Here is a 19987-nt window from a genome sequence, read left to right as displayed (position 1 = left end):
GCAGATGTGTTTTTAAGAAGCAAAATCCTGTTATCATACAAGTAAAATACAACTTATATAAGAAATACAGTTACCATAGTGTGAGGATGTGACGCAGCAGGGAGGGGGGAGTGTTGACCTGGGAATGTGCCCTGGGGATGGGAGACCTGAGAGCCTGTCACCTGAGCCAGGAGGGGGAGGAGGAGGAGGAGGTAACACCTCTGCCCAGGAATGTGAACACAGGCTGCAGAAGGGAGCCTGCTGGGGGGGTTTAGTTTCAGTTTGGTGCTGGGGGAAGGACGCAGGGAACCCCAGGGCTGGGGTCTAAGCTTCCTGCTCCCCCAGAAGGACTTGACTGAGGGGTCTTGGTTGTACCCACAACCTCTGTTTTGGACTGTGTTCCTGTTGTCCAATAAACCTTCTGTTTTACTGGCTGGCTGAGTGTCTCAGTGAATCCCAGGAAGAAGGGTGCAGGCCCTGGACTCCCCCACACTCCGTGACACATAGTTATTTCTAAATTGAATGTTTGCCCTGGGGAAAATTGCTCTTGAGCCAATGCTTGCCTGAATTTCTGATTTGTTTTTAGTCTAACAATATTCTGACATGGGTTATTGCTGCTAAGAGTGGCAGAGGCCCAGGGGAGGAAAGGTTGAAGGAAGGGGGTTGTACCTTTGAGTTTATAGGGATTTCTTCCTATACGTATTTTCTGTATTAAGAAAATTTTAATTCAAGAAGATTTTTGAAATGGCAAATACTATTTTCGATGTGTCAATGGAACCATTCTAATTGTTCTATTGTTAATACAATGGCTCAGAAATAGTAAGTGCCTCCAAAACCTCAGCTTTTAAAATGAAACTGTTTTTTAGGTAGAAATAACTTTTTAAAGTCATCTGAGAAATGTCTCTCACTCAGATATTTTACGTCTCTGAAGAAATGGCTTACCAATTTTAGCCACTTTAGACAACTCAAGATGAGACTTATATGTCAAGTTTCAGGTTGGAGCAAATTTAAAATGGCAAAATTGTAAAAGCCAAAGGAAAATAGCCACATTTTTATAATGGAAATATCAACTCAATCTGAACAGTGTGTGAGACCGATATAAATTGAAGGATTTAAAATTCATGTGAGATCAGAGAGGCTTATTTATAGCTACTCTATATTCCAAACATTTTTTTAAAATTGATTTAATCTATCAGATAGAAGAATGATCAGTTCAGCATATAGATTCTTTAGCAGTGTTGATTTAGGAGTCAGTTTCATTAAATGAAAATATCACTAAATATCTTTGAGATTTATATTATTTGTTCTTTCCTCCTTAGGATCTTAACAAGCCTGGCAAGTAGAAAGATGACCAAGCAAATGAGAAAACTCACTACCTGAAGAACTGAGGGCCACTTTGTGATTGTTTTTTAAATCATATTTGCATAAATAAATAAACTGAATACTCTCATATTATCTCTTTAGTCAGCTGCAGTAACAATTATTAGATTTAAAGATGGAAAAAATGAAACAATTAAAAAGAAAAAGAAAAAGCAATTTTAGCGTTCAAGAAACTCAAACACTCCTTAAAGAAATTAGAAAAAGGAAAGAGGTACTTTTTTCCAAGCAGCTTAATACAACAATTAATGAGATGAAACGAAAGGCTTGGGAGGAAATAGCAGAGTGTGTGAATGCTGTAGGTGAAGGAGAGCAAAGAACAGGGACAGAAGTGAAAAGGCGATACCTTGATTGGAGAGCACTCATGAAGAGAAAGCGTCTGAATGCAAACATCAAACTGGTAGGCACTGGGTTTCACCTTCCATCATCCGATTTAGATGACTCTGTTAATGAAGAGATGGATGAGAAAATGGGATTTACAAATGAAAACAGTTTTGAATGGCTAAATATCACAGACTTCAGAGAAGCCAGTGGATCTCTAACAGAAATCAAGGTGGAAGAGGAGGAGGAGGAGGATCCACAGAATTTTGAAGTAAGTAGTTAGTGTACTGTAGTTGTGTTCAGTATGGCCATTCTCTTCACTCCAGCTTGGGGACTTTCTCCACACTTGTGACTAGTACTCCTCTATATTATAATTTCCCAAGACAGTCTGATTGTGTGAATTAGAGAATCCCCTGTGACAAGCTCTGTTGTTATATGAATGATATTCAAAATCCAGCAACCTACACGTCTGCATACAGTCTTGGGTTTTTTTTATTAAATATACATGTATTCAGTAATCTTCTAAATATATTTATGCCTCTGTTTTCCCTTTTCCTTTCTCCCATGGACTTAATTTATTTCAAACAGATGCAGTATCCATGTGGACTGAAGGAGGAGTTAGCTTAGTATTTCTCCTATCCACATCCCTGCACATACACTAGAATAGGTGGAGGAGTAACCCATCTCTTTCACAATCCAACCACTTCCAACTGGAGACAAGGATGAGAAAGCAGTCCTCGTGTCACCTATGATAACACAATCCTGCTGGAGAGGAGAGATGAACTGGGAAAGGGAAATGGTTGGTTGATTTTACAACTGGTATCAAACTCCTAATAGGCAGCATCCCACCATTCAGCAATGAAATCTATAGAGCAGTAGCATGGGGAGAAGAGGAGGAGGGTGGGAGTGATCTTGCCAGTTCTGAGACTGTCAATCAGATGGAATTCCAATAATTGGCTTTGTAGGGTCATGTTGAATACAGGTCCGGGGAGATACTGTTCCTTACGTTCCCAAACGAGGCAGATTTATTCTTTTTTTAACTTTAGGTGCCATGAGAAAAAATTTGATTTATGGGCAAATCCTGTACCCAATGCATGGCTTGAACAGTTAGGAAGGGTGCCAAGTAGAGGTGTGGGAGATATGCAGGATGGGAAAGAATTTTTCTCCTAAGCTAGGGTGACATTGGAACTGTTTTGTGACCACTGTTGCAACAATAAGGCTGAATTACCCCCACAGTTTCTGAGTTCCTTCTGCACTAGAGGAATAGCCAGTAAATCCACATTTGTCCTGGATCCACTGGCCTTGGTGCTGCTCCTTCGCAGACTTGGTCCCCACCTGAACCCAAAACCCCATGTTCACTGGGGCACACTGACCACTTATGTAGCATGGTTCTCTAGCACACGGGTATATACCCCCTCCATGAACTTTTAGAGTCCCCCCAGGCCTGTGGAACCATGCCAGTATTGCTACACCCAAGGTCCCTCTGTACCCAGGGCTTCGGGCCAGAATGTGTAAAAGAGAGAATAAAAATAACTAAAGGATCAGTTAAACAAATCTTGTTCTTGTCCCCATTTAGCACAATTTGAAGTGCTGGGAACTGTCACGGGGTGCACGATCACTGCTTGTCTGGCACCTCCTCCTGGTCACTCTGGATTAGCTCTTAAGGGCTACGCCCCTTTCCGTCATCGCATGCCATAACACCGTCTCTCTCCCAGGTCTGCAGCACCTCTCTTTTCCCAGGAACCACAGCGTCCTCTTCATGACTCAGCCCTCCTGCTAAGTCACTCATTGTTTCCCCCCTTCTGGGGTACAGTCCTTCAATTCTCTGTCACTCCCACAGTGACCCAGGCAGTCTTCCCATTCACTGCCCTACCAGTCTATACAATGCCCTCAGTGGCTGGTAGGGGAACCCAGGCCTGCCCACTACTCTGGGTTTCAATCCAGCGACCGTACACCCAGCAGTTCTAGGCTTTCCTCTCCCAGCCCTCACTGCTGCTTCTTGGACTGATTCCTACAACTCCTGGTTCCCCTCCTTACTCTGGGTGTACCAGTTCCAAAACCACCTCCTCCTTTCAAGGGAGTGACTGCCCTTTCCCAGCAGCCCTTGTCTGCTGCCAGCTTCCTGGCTTTATAGGCCCTGCCTGTTCCTTTCCAACTGAGCCTGCTTGCAATCAATTCCTGCTCCCTGGCTTTTCCTCTAGGTGCAGCCTGTGGAGTTAATAGGCCTACCTGGCCACCTTAACCCCATCTATTCCTATGTAGGGTGGACACCCCATCACAGGAAAATGTGAGAAAAAAGGCCGCAGATCTCAAATAAAACACAACATCAAACTGTTTTTAGTGATGGAACCTTTACAGCATTAGTTAAAGCAATGTTATGTTACATAACTGAATAGCTTACAGTTCTAATTCATATGTTAAATAATTGGTCAAAAGAAATTCCTAGAATGTCCTAGGTGCCTGTCATGAAACCTGTATGAAAACTAAAAATAATGCCTGCTTATTAACCCTAGTTCTCTTGCAGTAAATATGAAAATTCTTTTAGATCATCTAAGTAAAATTTTTTTTAAAAATCCACAAACTGTTTTTAAACAAAGCTTTGCAGAATAAACAGCCGATTTTTCTGCATCTTTACAGTAGGGGTGTACTGAAGAAATTGTCTTGTGTGTTTCATGACCACATGTGAGTTTGTTGCTAATCAAATAAGCTATGCCTTTGTAACAGCAGAAAACTCAGGGTTTGAGTTTAACACACAAATTGTCTAGGGAACAAGTGAAATGAATGTCTGGAATAACTTCTGAGATATCACTAGAAACAACAGAAGTGTGCTCTATTTTCAGTGAGGTTGCATGGGGGTAACTGGCTCAATATGGTATAAAGAGGTACATGAAATAATTATGTTTCTCATTCCTCCCAACAGTTTCCTATTGAGGAAGAGGAGGAAATTTTGTCATCAGTTTTGCCAGATTCCAAAAAGGAAAGTGACCTACCTGATTTCACCCACATTGAAGAGTTTGGAAATCTGAGCTCTGCTCAAGCCCGGCTAGCCTACGAGGACTCTCATTTGCTCATAAACCTGGAGAAACAAAAACTAGAGCTGGAGAAACAGCGGCTGGATATTGAAGCTGAAAGACTACAAGTGGAGAAAGAGCGCCTGCAGATCGAAAAGGAGCGATTACGGCATGTAGGCCTGGAGCATGAGAGACTTCAACTGGAGAAGGAGCGGATCCAGATTGAGCGGGAGAAACTAAGGCTAGAGGCCCTGCGTGCTGAAAAACCTGCCCTGGAAAATGACATCACCCAGGTGGAAAAACCCATTTTACAGCCTCTGGATCTAGAAACTGAAAAATTAAAACTCGAAAAGGAACGTTTGCAATTGGAGAAAGAGAGGCTGCAGTTTTTAAAATATGAATCTGAGAAGCTGCAGATTGAGAAGGAACGTTTACAAGTGGAGAAAGAACGCCTTCGAATTCAGCGAGAGGGTCACTTGCAGTGAACTTCTTGGCTAAGGTTTCATTAATAGTGTTTTTATGTTCAAATATAAGTAGTTTTTTCTTAATACAGAAACTGTCCTAGAGGTTTAAATTTCTTCTGTCCAAAATTTAATGTTGATGTTAAACTAAAAAAATAAAAAATGAAAAGGAATGGTGTTTGGTAAATCAGTATGCCTACATAAATGGAACTTATGTGTGAAACTGCTTTTCAATGTAGCAGAAGAAAGTGTTATGTTCTCTTGCATCCAGTATTGTATTGTATAGTTTGGTGTCCTGTTCATACAAGCACATTAAGGATCAAGACAGCTGTATCTTTCCACGGTTATAACAGTGTTACCTTAAAAGTATGGAAACTGTCAAATCTGCATATATTGTGAAGAAATGGTACTGAAGATAGCCCAAACATTAAATATTTATTTTTTACACAAAGCAAACTACATGAGGTGATAATTACATTTAATTTAATTTTCTTTACTTTATAAACACGTTTTCAAAATGCAAAGAAGTTCTGAGAATTAATGAAGTGCAAGTTAATTTCAATACACATGGGTTTATTGTCCTGCCCTCTAGTGGCCAGAAAGGCTAAAGAGAAGGTAGTATTCTGCCTAGTTGGAGTCTGTGTATTAGACAGTCACATAGCAACTGTATCTAAATAAAAACTGGACTGATGGATGGGTCAATGAATTAGCAATGCTGTGCAGTTTTGTACTTCCAGATTACCATTCTGAATCTAATGGAGACTCCTAGTGGCAGAAAGTAATTATCATCTGATTGCTGTGGGGTGACTCTGTGGAATAACTTAATAGATTTAGTCTATTTCTTAGCCCACAGTTATGCAGGTTGCAAAAGAACAAACCACAATTAGCTCACTTGCTGGTAGTCTCAATTGGGCCAACAAATTTACCCAAATAGTGAGCTCAACTAAAAAGTATATAACAGTTCATAAGATGTTACAATAACCTATAATAACAAATGTTGATGGGAATAGGGTACAAAAGGGAGACAGAATTAGTCTAAACTAAAAGGCTACATTGATATGATTCAAAGAAATTGTTGAAATTATGCTTGTTAAAAACAGGAGATGTGGAGCCGGAAGTTAATGAGTCAAACTTGGTATATCAGATATTAGGTCTAATTGGTAGACAAAATAATGGAAGGATGGGCTATTCCATCCATCACTCCCTTTTTGGGTCCTTAAAGAGATTTTTGAGGGAAAGTAAGGAAATAACAAAGAGAAGAACAGATGGAAAGAACAGACATCAGCTACTGGAGTGAGTTTCACAATCATGGCTGCCACCTCCACCATTTCCTGGAGTCCCAGCCTTCATCATCCCGATCTTGAGAGATGTTCTGGTCAGAACAGGCCAGACAGACAGAAGGACCCAGAAGGATCGCTACCCCTAGTGGCTCTAGCTGAATGCTATATATGACCTGGGATGACAGTTATTGCCATCTAAGAGACTGTCAAACAAGGGGGCTTGTCCTTCTAAGGTTGGACTTTAACAACAACAAAAGCAAGGACATCTCCAGCCCATCTCAACTAACTTCTTCTCTTTTCCCCAAAAGGACTGTTATTACCTTCTTTGGTACCATCTACAAAACGGGGAGGGGGGGGGGCAGGGTTTACCTTCTAAAAACTCTCTCCAGCTAAAGGGAAAGGGAACCAGGAATGAAAGCTTTTAAAATGAAAACTTTATTGAATACTTTACATTTTAAATACTGTTTTTCCTTCTTTTCTGTATCTTTAATAAAAGGTTAAAAGGATATTTAATGGTGTGTTTTCCATGGTGCTAAGCAGGCTGAGGTCTCTGTATACCGAGCTCCAGACCTTGTTTAACATTGTCCAGTGTTGGACAATGACTGGGTTATGTTAACACCTTTAGTCCATATATTCCATTTAAATTAATACAACACTGCACATACATGAATATAAATCCTGCCTGGCCAAGACTGAGATACATTGGTAAAGTACTGTGAAGAAACTTGCATTGCAGCTGCCTATGTGGTATATATTCTGTAAGCAAATAGAAAAATAATGTCTAAGGCTGTTAGTATTTTTTGTAAATAATACATTCATTTAAATTAAAAAAGAATATAGGAAATTTTAAATGAGAACATTCATACTTACCTGTTTATGTTCCAACTGAGCCAGACTTTAGATCTCTCATCCTTTACTTTTGCTGTCTCCATTGGAAAACAAAAACAGTATCAGAGTGTTAAATTGGAATATATGTTGAACGATTTACATAGGTTATGTGTATGTAAATATATTTACCACTATAGGATTACTTTTATTCTGCAAATAAAGTGTTATTTTTCTGTTATTGCTTCTACAGTGGAAATAAATTTGACGACAAGTCAAAATTGCTGTGGAGCAGGTGCTTCTTATTATAGAGATAAAGCTCCTAGTTGGTAGTATAAACTAGGCGGTGGTGAAAGCTATAAAGAGGCATCTAGACTTCTGTCGTAACGCTGGTGTGGATTGCAATGTTCCCAGATCTTATGATGTTATAGTTAGTAATGGGATTTGGGGCCCTGGTGGAGCCAGTCTTCTTTGACTGGAAAAGCTCCAGCCTTCACTTGATTTTTGGACTGCCCAGGGGAAAGCCCCCTCTGATTGATTGCCTTCCCCACTTCCCTGCCTTTTGGGTAGGAACAGCCAATGAGAGCTGCTATAGGGAGTAGGCATAACTCTGTCCCCTCCCCTTGGGGACCAAGAGGAGTTTTTGGATAGGGGAAGGGATTCAAGGGAGAGGCTGACAGAGAGGAGTGGGGTGCAAAAAGAACAAGGTGCCACAAGTACTCCTTTTCTTCTTACAGCAGCTCAGGGAAGCTCCCTCCTCACCCTTCCCCTCCTGAGAAAAATGGGTCAGCCTGCTATGTGCTCCTTCCCTGCAACACCTAGTCTGGGAGTGGAGAAAGGAGGATGCCTTTGGTGCTGCCCCTTTCCCAGGCCTGGGAGATGGTGGGGGTGTGCCTGCAGCATGTCTGAAGAACCTCCACAGCTGCAGAGGGAGCAGAGATGCACTAGGGGCTGCTATCTAGCACTGTGAAGAATACCTGGAAAAGATAGTTATAGGTTGCACTGGTAGCAATGCCTACAATTAAGATTGCCTAACTCTTTAAATGTAACTCTTTGGAAATTTTCCATGCCAGTATCTCCTCAGACTGTTTTTATTTATTTAATTAATTAATTTCTTGTAAAACCACTTCAATGGGAGAATGAGACAGGAGCTGGGGGAGGAAGACTAGAGGGAACAGATTCAGGGGGATACAGGATGGAAGATTTCTTTCACTGTTGAAGTGCACTCCTCTCCAGAGCCTGAAATAGAACCAAGGAGTCGTAGGTTTCCACATTCCTTTTGCTCTCAGCAAATAGCCTGTAAAACTCAGCAGCAAAGTAACTGTCTCTTTCCCCTCTAGTGACTGATCCACATAGAGTAATAACCTACTACTCCTACCGGTTTCTTTGTTAACTCAAGTAGCAAAAGTCAGTGTTGAGGATCTAAAGGTTCTAGCTCATCAGTTGAGACATGTGAGGGTCAATATGGTTTCACATAATAGAATTTCTATTTTTTCAGTTTGCTTTTTGAAACACTTATGATCTTACATGGCAAAAGAGGATTTAGAAATGTTAATGTTTTAAAATCAAGCTCTGAAAAGTTGGAAAATGCCAGAATTAAGGTTACCTGTGCAACCTTAAGAAGTTGGAAGGTGTGTAGTGAATGCAGTAGAGAACTGCAGGAAGAGAAACGTTGGTCTTGTGATTAAGGCAGTTGATTGCACCCTGGAGAACTGTATTCTATCCCTGTGTTTGCCACAGAGTTCCTGTATGATGCTGGGCAAGTCACTTAATGCAAAATTTTCAAAGGTGGCCACTAATTGTGTGTTCCTCATTTTCTCAGTGTCCAACAGCAGACACCTGGGGCCAGATTTGCAGAAGTGCTGAGCTTTTTTCAACTGCAACCGAAATAAATGGAAGTTCTGCTCTGAATATGTAAAGTGCTATTAAAATGTTAAATATTCTGAAAAACTAGGCCCTAGGCATGTCATACTGGGAACCCAAAATTAGTGGACACATGACAATTTTGACCTTAATCTTTCCATGCCTCAGTTCCCTATCTGGGATACTATTAGTTTTCCTCACAGAGCTGTTGTAAAGATAAATTCTGGAATGTTTGTGAACCACTCACAGTTATGTGCGCTATATAAAAAGATAGTTATGTGCTCTATAAAAAAGCCCCAGTGGAAATGGATTATTCTGTACTCACAGCAAAGAACGTGCAGTAAAAAATGACATGGAGCCAGGATGAGAATAAAACAGAACATTGATTCTATTCAGTGCGTACTGCTTGTGCGGTATAGTGAGGCAGGGGCCCTGTGGAAAAAAATACTATGTGACCATGTAATTAACAGGTTTATCATAATGCATCCCCACCCAGCATTTTTGCACATAATTCCTCACTGTTTCTAGATGGCATTTAAAATTCCAGTGGCTGAAGTTTTGTGAGCAATGCTGTAGATACTAGAGTGATTAAAAAATGTCCAGATCCAGTAAGGCCCATGATATAAATAATATTGTTATCAAGGCATCTGAGAGAACTAGCCTTTTTATGGACAGGGACTAAGATGCAGTGAAGAGAAAAGTGATAGGGCTGAGATATACCTAAAGGAGACTGGATTGTTTTTCATTTCAGTCATTTGAGTGCTTATCCATGTGTGCACAGAACAGCGTGTGAACAATTATTTTTACCAACACCTACATGTCCTGCCTGCTCTAGGAAAGATACTTCCTTTAGCTGTGTGAAATCTCTGGGAAAATACTCCATGACAAAATTAAGCATAGTCATGAATCATTGCAAATGCAGTTTCAGCACAAAATTCAGAGCAAATGTTATTGAATTCATCATGTTACAGTTGTCTGGTGATCTTTTTTACTGTGCTTGCAGTAATTTTGTGGTATTTTACATGGCATTTTTATAAACATTAATCAGCTGTAATTGTTTGTCTTTCTAAGCCAGGTTCACAGTAGCAAAACCCAGGACACAGTAACACTATGTTAATCACCAAAGAAATGCAGCAGAGGTCTCAGACTTCTCCGCTCCTTCTTCAGATTGGCCCCTTATAGCTCTGGGGATCAGGAGAACATAAAGTTAATTGCAAGCTACCCTTACCTGCTCAACAGTGCCAAAGAGACTCCAAGCACAACTGATGATCGAGCCCATTTTGCACAGTTGTTCAAGGTGCAGGAGAATCAGGTCCAGAAACTAATGAATGAGTGTGTAAAGTGCCATGCACAATATGTGGTTGATCCTCCGTGCCCATTGGGCCACTTTGCACTACTCCAGTGGTGCAAACGGCCATAAAGCTGGCGTGACTAGCTGAGAATTCCCCCAACATGGTAAAATCACAAGATTGTGTATAATCAGCATAGGCAGCTCTGTGCCGCTTCCACTGCACCCCAAGGTCAGGGTGTGGCCAGGCCAAAGGAGGCGAGGCCAGGGTGTCAATTTTGCTCTGGCAATCCTCAGCTGCTGGAACAGCCCCTTGGAGCCTTTGGCAATTGGGAGTAATAGCCTTGAGGCCCCAGGAGCTGCAGGGTAACAGAGCTGGAGTAAAGTAACCTTTGTCCCTTCTCTGGTCCTTTTCCGAGTGTAGCTCAGCCAGATTTGAGAACTGGGTTCTTACTTGTGCCAAAATAAATAAAAACTTTTTATTGGACTAACTTCTATTGGTGAAAGAGGCTCCACAGAACTCTTTTTCAGGTCTGGGAAAGGTACTCAGTGTCACAGCTAAACACAAAGTGGAACAGATTGTTAAGCATAAGGAGTTAACAGATGTTCAAGAAGCCATGCAAAATGAAGTGGACAATTAACACCTCTGCACTGCAGTCATAGGAGGAAGGAGAGTTAATGGGTTACAGACAACAACACTGCAAAAAATGAATAATTATCATTGTCCACCTGCCTGACCTGTAAACTTTGCCTATGGCAAACTTCCCCCTAACCAGTCCCCAGCGCATTCTCAGGTTGCACCTTCTTTACACTTGTTGACTTACTGTATCTGTGAGCTGTGTGGTATTGTGTCAAAAGCCTTTTTGAAATGTGAGTGACTCGTCCACTGCTTCACCTGCTTTCATGTTCTGCTCTTCCCCTCAAAAATTATTCCAGATTAGTCAGACAAATTTCCCCCTTTCTGTGAGCAGAAGGCGGACTGACTACTTGCATTTTTTTTGCCTCCCCACCAAAGTTCATGCAATCTCCATGAACCTGCACTGGCAGTGTCACTTGCCTCTCCAACTCACACTCCTCCAGCTGTCCCTATCAGGAGAGGCACGGCACTCCAGGGAGACAGCACACTCCAATCCAAGGGTGAGATTTTACAAACGAAAAGTACTCTGCAAAAATCTCACTCTGCATCAAAGAGGAGGTCAATGGGGGTGGGAAGGCTCTGATTTTCTTTTTAATTGTTGCTAAAATCAGGGTAGTCCATGTAAGTCAGAGGGTGTCAGTCAGACCCCAAATACCACCAAATTCTATGGAATTTATTTAATTATTCGTTTCTGAATTGAACGCAATAATCTTAAAGTCTGACATAAATGACAAAAGCTGGAGAATTCACAGTCAGAGCTGGCCTTTACCACAAATGACTGCTTAAGGCCCTGTACAGATGCTGAAGTCACAGGCTGGATATTTCTCTCTTTTTGGCAGCAAGAGGACATTGGCCCAATGTCCCCTTGCCGGAATTAATATTACTTAGCATGGACCTTGCTCTCTCTCATGTTCAAAGTGCTTTACAAACATTAACTAGTTAATCTCAAGCTCTGAGCTTCCCCACTGGAAGGGGGACTGGAGGGTGAGGCAACTCAATGCGCCAGTTTCCCCATCAGTTCACAGGACCAGTGAGGAAATACAATTCCTACACTATTTTTTCTGTGCTCTACACAGCCAAATGACCCACTCTCTGCTTCCTTCTCTCACATGTCCTATTCTCCCTGCCCTCCTGTTTCTCCAGTCTTCTCTATCTCGCTGCTGCAGTTTCTCTCAGAAACTTCTAAACCATGTATCCCATTGGTCACCCACATGGCCCCCACTGGCTCGTTCTTCCATTATAATGGAACACCAGGGAGCTATAATCCCTGATCCTGGTCTGTGCTTCACACCCTTTGTAGGGACTCCTAGTGGCAGCACATTCTCCCTTCCCTTCCCCCTGGGAAGGAGTGAGCCGGCAGATCTCTTCCTATCAGAGGGTCTGAGTAGGGAGAGCCAGAGAACTCTTTTTTACTAATCAGCGCTTCTATTTCTCCACATTCCAGCCCTTTCAATTTGGGGGCTTTCATGCTGGTGCTGTTCCGAGTTAAGCTTCATCTCTTGTGAAATGACATGCCAACCACATTACTGAATACAGATGTGAGATGCTGCCTTTCGATTTCTACCTGTTTTTACACACTGGGCTCACCCAGCGTCAGCACTTGGTTAGAATCAGATATCGATAAGAAGGCCTGGGAGCTTTAGTTACTCTGAGGAGGCTGTTAGAGGCAGTGACTCAGCTACTTAGCTCAGGACTGTGCTACTTCATAGTAGTGAAACATTCTGCTCAGTGGAGTGAGAGCGGTGCAGGTAATGGTGCTGAGATTTCAGTTCAACTTCACCATCCTTGGCAGTTTGATGCTGCCCTCTAAGAATGCTTCTGACATGAGGAAACATCTGATATCTATTTTGCAGTTCAGAATTTCTCTATCCTATCTTAATAATTATTTTCTTCAGCTTCCATGCATCTCTAGAACTTTGAAGTGCTAAAATATATCTACCCAATGTCAGGAATTAACATTTTGCTTTCCGGTGTTAGAGCATGAAATAGAAAAGTCATGCCTCCAAAGACAGACAATTAGAGACCAGCAATCTACTGTACATTCAGCCATGGCATTTCTATTAAAGGAAATGCTGGAGAGAAAGGATCTATGGGGAAGCAAATAATTCTTCCTTCCTGTGACAGTCATAGATGGTTATCATATTCTCCCTTTTCTTATGGAAAGTCTTGTAGAATGTAATGAAACCCATAGGGTTCAATAGAAATTAAAAATTTCTGTATCACCTATAGAATTTAGTAGAGAATGATATCTTTCTATAAGATTTTTTTAAAGCCTACAGAATTGAAAAGGGAATTCTATTCCAGCTATAGATTTCTATAGATTTGTATAAAGTCTCTCTAGAAAGGTTAGCATTATTAAATTCTAAATAGGAATTATATACAGCCTAGATTCTGCCTCTCTTTTTCTCTCATCATCTTTCATTCCCTCCTTTACCTTTTCACTTAATCAAAATAGCATGATTAACTTACCCCTTATACATTTCTCTCAGTCTCCTCTCCAGGTTCTGTACCATGGGCCCCCTATGCCTGGAATCCTCTCAGCGTGTGCCAGGGTGCACCCTCTGCTCCTGTCTTCCTCTGTGCACACAGACTGCTTGGAGACACACTGCTTGTAAACACCGCCTACGGTTTATTTGGAGAGTTCTCCCATCACCTTTATAGCATTGTGCCACACCTACAATAACATCACATTCCTCAGCCCCTTAGACCCAGGGTGGGGGTGGTGAGAATCTCTGGCTCTTAGAGGTCTCTTCGCTCTGGCTCTCGAAGCCTGTCTCGCTACGGTTCTGCCACTTTCTCCCCCGTACTGACACCCCTTCCACTTCTTTTCTGCGCCTTCTTCCACGCTCTGAGCTAATGGGCCGGTTAGTGCATTGATTCTCCCCAGCCCATCCTAGGCTGTCAACTAGGCACAGCTTTGCCCCTCAGGTTTACTCCAGAGCAATGTACTTGACGATACAGTGATCAGATTGGTGGCACAGCTCCGGTTGCCCAGCATGCTGTGATACAGCCACTGTGCCATGCCCTAACCTGCTCCTTCTTTATGTAGGTGTGTTGATTTCAGTGGGCTTAAGGGTATGCACACGTCAATGTTCCTTGCTGGACCGGGACCCTAAATGGTATCAGAATACTCTAGAAAGAGTGATTGCAACAGAACGCACATCTTCCAATTCTTGTCTTCCAAAAGGCCTCTGAATCCTGCTGAAAAACGTTAATCAGAGGATAAATAATCAAATACACTGTGTATTTTAATACTGCGTTGAATGAGCATGAAATGCTCTACCTCACTGCTCAATCATGTTGCATTTCTCCCGCATCCTGTGTTTGCATGCTGTTTATTTGTACGGCAGTCTCTCCAAGAGAATGTTCTTCTCAAAAGATGCTCAGCACCACTACCAAGAGACCCCCCCATGAGAGTGCTTTAAGAATACAGTTGGGTGAAGGCGTTGAGCCCTGGGTACTGCCCTGACAGAAAGCCCAAAAATGGTGCTAAAATTATAAAGTAAAATTGTATTTTTATTTTCAGGTATTGCCATGCATTTATGATTTCAAATTTGGCCCTGGGAGGAGGCAAACCTGTTGCAGATGAAGATTATCCAGAAAGCCTGGGCAACAACGGGAGGTCTTTGAGGAAACCAGAGAGTCCAGGGGGTGTTTTGCACATGGGAATTAAATATAATCAATCCAAGAAGCAGCAGATTTGTAACAACATCAAATATGGACTTCTAGTGCACAGTTCATACCGTCTAGTGCTGGGAGTCAAACCACAATCTCCTTGCTTTGCTCAAAGCAGAAGGATTCAGTTGAAGAGGATAACAGATGATGGACGGTAGTTGCCATTTTATTGTAATCATTCTTTCAAGAGTGTTCTGATACCAGTTAAGGCCCTAATTCATCAAAGTGCATAAGCATGTGATGCTTTGTCAGTTGCCATGACATAAGTTCATGGCATAAAAACTGATTTACTTCAGAGCAGTGGTTTTCAAATTTTTTTGGCTGCATACCCCTTTCCAAATAATGTAGTCCACCATGTACCCCTTTCCAAATAATGTAGTCAACTGAGATAGGATCATAATGTACTTATGATTAGATTGCCAAATCTAACTAAATAAAATGTGTTGTCCATCATTACAGCATTTTTCCCCCGGTCCCCCTTGATGAGAGCTCACGTACCCCTGGGGGATGCGTACCCCTGTTTGAAAACCACTGGTAGAGGTAATATTTTCAAAAGCACCAAACTGATGTACATGGAGTCTAAGTATTAGACTTTCAGTGAGAATTGGGTTCCTTAGGCCCAGATCCTCAAAAGTATTTAGGCATATAAGCCATTGAAATCAGGGAGAGTTAGGCACCTAAATATTTTTGAGGATCTGGGCCTAAGAGGGCAGATTCACCAGTAGGTTGGCTGCTACAGTGATTACTACAACATCCTTCTCTTTGACCTCGACAAATGCAGTCTTGCCCCACTCATATCCATTCTGAAAGCTGCTGCAAAAATAATTTCCCTACCCCATTGCTTTGACCATGTCACCCCTCTCTTTTTGAGTCCCTTCACTGGCTCCTGATTCTCTATCCCATCAAACATAATGTGGCTGTATTCACTTTCCAGACCCTTCACAGTCAATCCCCACTTTACCCATAATCTCTCACTGACTATTGAGCTGTCAACGCCCACATCTGATCCCATGATGTCAGACTCCATTGCCCCCTTGTTAAATTTTCAAACCAACACATCCGAGCTTTCTCCCATACTGCCCCACATGCTAGGAAGATGCTCCCTGTAAACATCTGCAAGGCTACCTCCTTATCCACCTTCAGATCCCTCCTCAAAACTCTCCTTTGATGTGATGCCTATCAAACACTTGACAACAGTTAGACAGTTTGTGTGCAGGAACCACTGCCCATCACGCTGACCAATGTTATCTCATTGCTCACTTGTACTACCCCATATGTTTGTATCCATTTGTTGTCTCTTGTCTTAGGGCTTCTCTGCATGAACACTTAGTTTGTGACAAGGTGGGTGTATATCTATCCCACACTAGCCTGCCACACACCCAGTGTCTGTGTGGAGCCTGCTGCCATGCACCAAAAGTTCCCGGGTGCACTTTAATCTACTTCCATTTCAAAGATCAAGGCATACTAGGGAGCTTTTAGTGCACGGCAGCAGGGTTCACATGGATACTTAGTGCATGGCAGGCTGGGGTAGAGGAAATTTACACCTCAGCTTGCTGCAAAATAAGTGTTTGTATAAGCAAGTCCTTAGATTTAAGTTCCTTGAGGCAGGGACTTTTTGTTCTGTTTGTACAATGCCTAGCACAGTGGGGTCCTGGTCCATGACTAGGGCTCCTACGCACTATGGTAATACAAATAACAAGAAGAAGACGTGAAGAAGCTGTAAACCCAGCTTAACTGTCCCATTGATTTGAAAGGAAAGGAGCTTAATCTGGGCTATTGATTTGAAAGAAAAGGAATTATTTTAAAAGAAATATCAATATCACTTTCTCTTCTAGCCAGTCAAACAGTTTGGGCAAATCTTTGGGGAAAATAAACATGTTCTGGAATTGTGCAGTAAAAAGATTGGGAGAGGTCATAGCCCACTGAATGCCAGACTAGTGCAAGTTACACTACTTTACCACTTCTATTTGTTTTCTGATCAATTTGCACCAAATATGTAATTTAAACTACTACTTATGCCACCATTCTCTTTGGCTTTGTGCCATAGGATGCTCTTGTATCTACTCTGTGATTTAGCCATTGCTCACACATACCTCATAAAACTGGAGTAGCACAGTGATGCGTCAGGCCCCCCATTACTGTTGCTGCTCCTTTGCTCTAGCTCCTGAGTCCATTTGGCTTCCTGCCTTTCTCAGAAGGACAGTGTCCTGATAAAGAACAGTCACATTCATGCGTGTGATGATATTAATCATCAGAAGTCAGAAGGTAGGTGAAAAAGTAGTTCTGCGGGCACAAGACCATACAAAACTCCTTTTACATATTACCCAGGCTACCTTAAAACCTGCCCTGCTCGAAAAGCCACTTTCATCCCTGCCTTTTGCAATGCATTAGGAATATCATTGATATTGCCTGTTACAGTCTTATTCTTTTTAATTTCTCCACTTCACATTATCAGTGGGTTCATTCCTCACATTACTAGACTGTGGGATACCCTGCCTTGTTATTTCCGTATTTTCTAATTGTAACACTCAATCATTAGTCAACTGGTTCATAATGTGTAAGGCAGAGTTGCCAAATCATTTCATACTTTATAATACAATGCTTCTGATTCAGTAATTACATTGTGCCAGGCTTCTGATCAATCCTGAGATAGCTCGCTCTTGATGGATGGTCCCATCATCAAGTCTATGAGAGTTAAAGGAAAAAAGCAAATTTTTAATTTGGCTCCTCTGTGAATTTAACTGCTTGGACAGAGTATTTCAGGGTGATATTTATTTCACTGAGATGGGAAGAGATTATGGAACTGAGAACTTTGAAAGTTACAAAATCAAAAGTTTTTAGAACTTTTTTCTAAAGTTCTGGTTTGTAAAACAGAAAAGGTGTAAACTGGACATTTTTGCAAATGATTGCATAGTTTATGGGATTGTTAAGTAATCAACTTAATCCAGCAGAGAAAATCATTACCTGCTTCTAAATGCCATTTTTTCCCAAAAAGGTTAGTAGTGAGTGGATGTCTAACATAATGAATGCCAGTTAAATTGAGGTATGATCAGAGGCTAAATAGGGAAAACACAAGTTACAAATTACTTAGACAAGTTAGATGGCTTCAAGTCACTAGGGTCTGATGAAATACATCTTAGAATACTCAAGGAGCTGACTCTCGGAGTTATCTGAGCCATTAGTAATTATCTTCAAAAAGTCATGGAAGACGGGAAAGATTCCAGAGGACTGGAAAAGGGCAAATATAGTGCCAAACTATAAAAAGGGAAATAAGGACAGCCAAAGGAATTACAGACCAGTCAGCTTAACTTCAGTATCTGGAAATATAATGGACCAAGTAATTAAGTGATCAGTTTGCAAACACCTAGAAAATAATAAGGTGATAAATAATAGTCAGCATGGATTTGTCAAGAAAAAATAATCTCAAACCAGCCTAAAAGCTTACAAGCCTAATGGATAGGGAGGAAGCAATAGACATGGTATATCTTGACTTTAGTAAGGCTTTTGATAGTGTCTCGCATGACCTTCTCATAAACAAAGTGGGAAATACAACCTAGATAGAGCTACTGTAAGGTGGGTGCATAACTGGTTGGAAAACTGTTCCCAGAGAGTAGTTATCAGTGGTTCACAGTCAGGTTGAAAGGACCTAACAAGTGGAGTCCTGCAGGGATCAGTTCTGGGTCCAGTTCTGTTCAATATCTTCATCAATGATTTAGATAATGGCATAGAGAGTTTACTCGTGAAGTTTGAAGATGATACCAAGCTGGGAGGGGTTGCAACTACTTTGGAGAATAGGATTAAAATTAAAACTGATCTGCATCCAGTACAGCACTCATTTGACAAACTTCACAGGCCGGCTCAGTGTTATCCATCTTCATCTGAGCTGTCTCTGCTAACCATTGTGAATAGTGGAAAAGAGCAGATACTTATGTTACATGAGCACTGTTGTAAAGTCTTCTAGGAACTGATTTACAAAATGCTATTTGTCTAGGTTGCTTGAATTTTTAGTCATGAATAATCCTGATACCAAAATATTTGTAAATGTTCTAGTGAAATGGACCTTTCAGTCATTGCTGCATTGATATTTTCTTTGGCTATAGAAGTAAGAAACCTTTTATCTCATTCTAGTTTCATCAGCGAGGGAATCTTCCTGTTAATCAAAATACATGTAGCACTCCTTCCCCTTCCTGGGGCCTGCCAAATCCTTCCCCCTTCTTGTTTTCCCTTCTGCAGGGGTTACAATAATTGCAGCATTTTTCAATGAAAGAGACAAGGCTATTCATATAGGAGCCTGTACTCATAAATAGGCCAATTTTGTTAAACAGCTCCCTAAAAAGAGGATTTCGTCTATGAGGAGATGTGAGCTCCATTCTTGATGAGTGATCGCATGTAGATAAAATAAGATGTCTGTCCCTCCCTCTCCACTCTGCCCCATTGTAGATATGACCATTGCTAATTCTGATTAATTTTAATCTTTATTCTCTTTAGACAAAGAAATCATTTCCAATGGAGTAAAAGCTTTCAAGGAAGGACAAAAACTGAGCTCCACAAGTTTCAGTTCAAAACTCTTCACCCAACAGTTCAGCTAGAATTTAGGGGAAATGCAAAAGCAGTGCTGGCATGATAGTGTTTAAAACACATCTTCCCAGTACCCATCTCTTCCTTCCAGATGGAAGGCAGGAGGCTTCAGAGAATCTCTTTTTCACGGTCTCCAAAAATCACATGCAGGAAATGTCTAGATGCACAGATATACTGTGACACCCTACTTACTAACCTACTGATGCCTTGTCTATATTGAGAATTTTGGGCCATTCTCTCACTCTTGCTCTGTCATTGGTACAGCTTTTAGCTGGCATTGCTTGCACTTATGGAATGCTAGCATACCAGAGATGCAAATAGATAGGAAAATCACTTACTTCTCCAGCGTGGGCTGCTCATCCTCTCCTGGGTAATCACAGGCCCATGTCACATGCTTCACTTTTTTCTAAAAACACCCCCCCACACACACTGGTTTAGAGAAATGTGGTAAGTTTTGGTGAAAGAACAACAGAGAATCTGCAGGAATAGAGAGCAGGGCTAGTCTGGGGGTCCTGGGGCACTCTTGGGGAGAGGTGATCATGCTAATAATACTAGGGACTGCAAAGGAAAAGGACAATCCTCAGCCCAATTAAATTGCTCACCATGGGGAGTGACCCTAGGTTCTCCCAGTACAAAGACAGATCCTTAGAACCAGAAAAAGGGTAAAGAAGGATAAACAGGCTCAGAGCCTG

At 41.6% G+C, this 19987-nt stretch overlaps 1 protein-coding gene across 4 annotated transcripts in view; it reads left to right on the top strand.

The window, feature by feature from the left end:
* Nucleotides 1-6935, top strand: part of MSANTD4 (Myb/SANT DNA binding domain containing 4 with coiled-coils) — a 50194-nt gene extending 43259 nt beyond the window's left edge. For all 4 annotated transcript variants that reach the window (XM_075127074.1, XM_075127081.1, XM_048844361.2 and 1 more), the window contains exons 2-3: nucleotides 1299-1948; nucleotides 4598-6935. In XM_075127074.1, coding sequence (XP_074983175.1) covers nucleotides 1475-1948; nucleotides 4598-5173 — 1050 coding nt within the window. In that variant the 5' untranslated portion in view covers nucleotides 1299-1474 and the 3' untranslated portion in view covers nucleotides 5174-6935. The remainder of the gene's footprint in view (nucleotides 1-1298; nucleotides 1949-4597) is intronic.
* The last annotated feature ends 13052 nt before the right edge of the window (nucleotides 6936-19987 follow it).

Source organism: Caretta caretta, chromosome 1 (genome assembly GCF_965140235.1).
Source record: "Caretta caretta isolate rCarCar2 chromosome 1, rCarCar1.hap1, whole genome shotgun sequence".
In the NCBI taxonomy this organism is placed as follows: Eukaryota; Metazoa; Chordata; order Testudines; family Cheloniidae; genus Caretta; species Caretta caretta.
The sequence above is the reverse complement of the archived record's forward strand: the minus strand, read 5'-3'. Positions and strand labels throughout refer to the sequence as shown.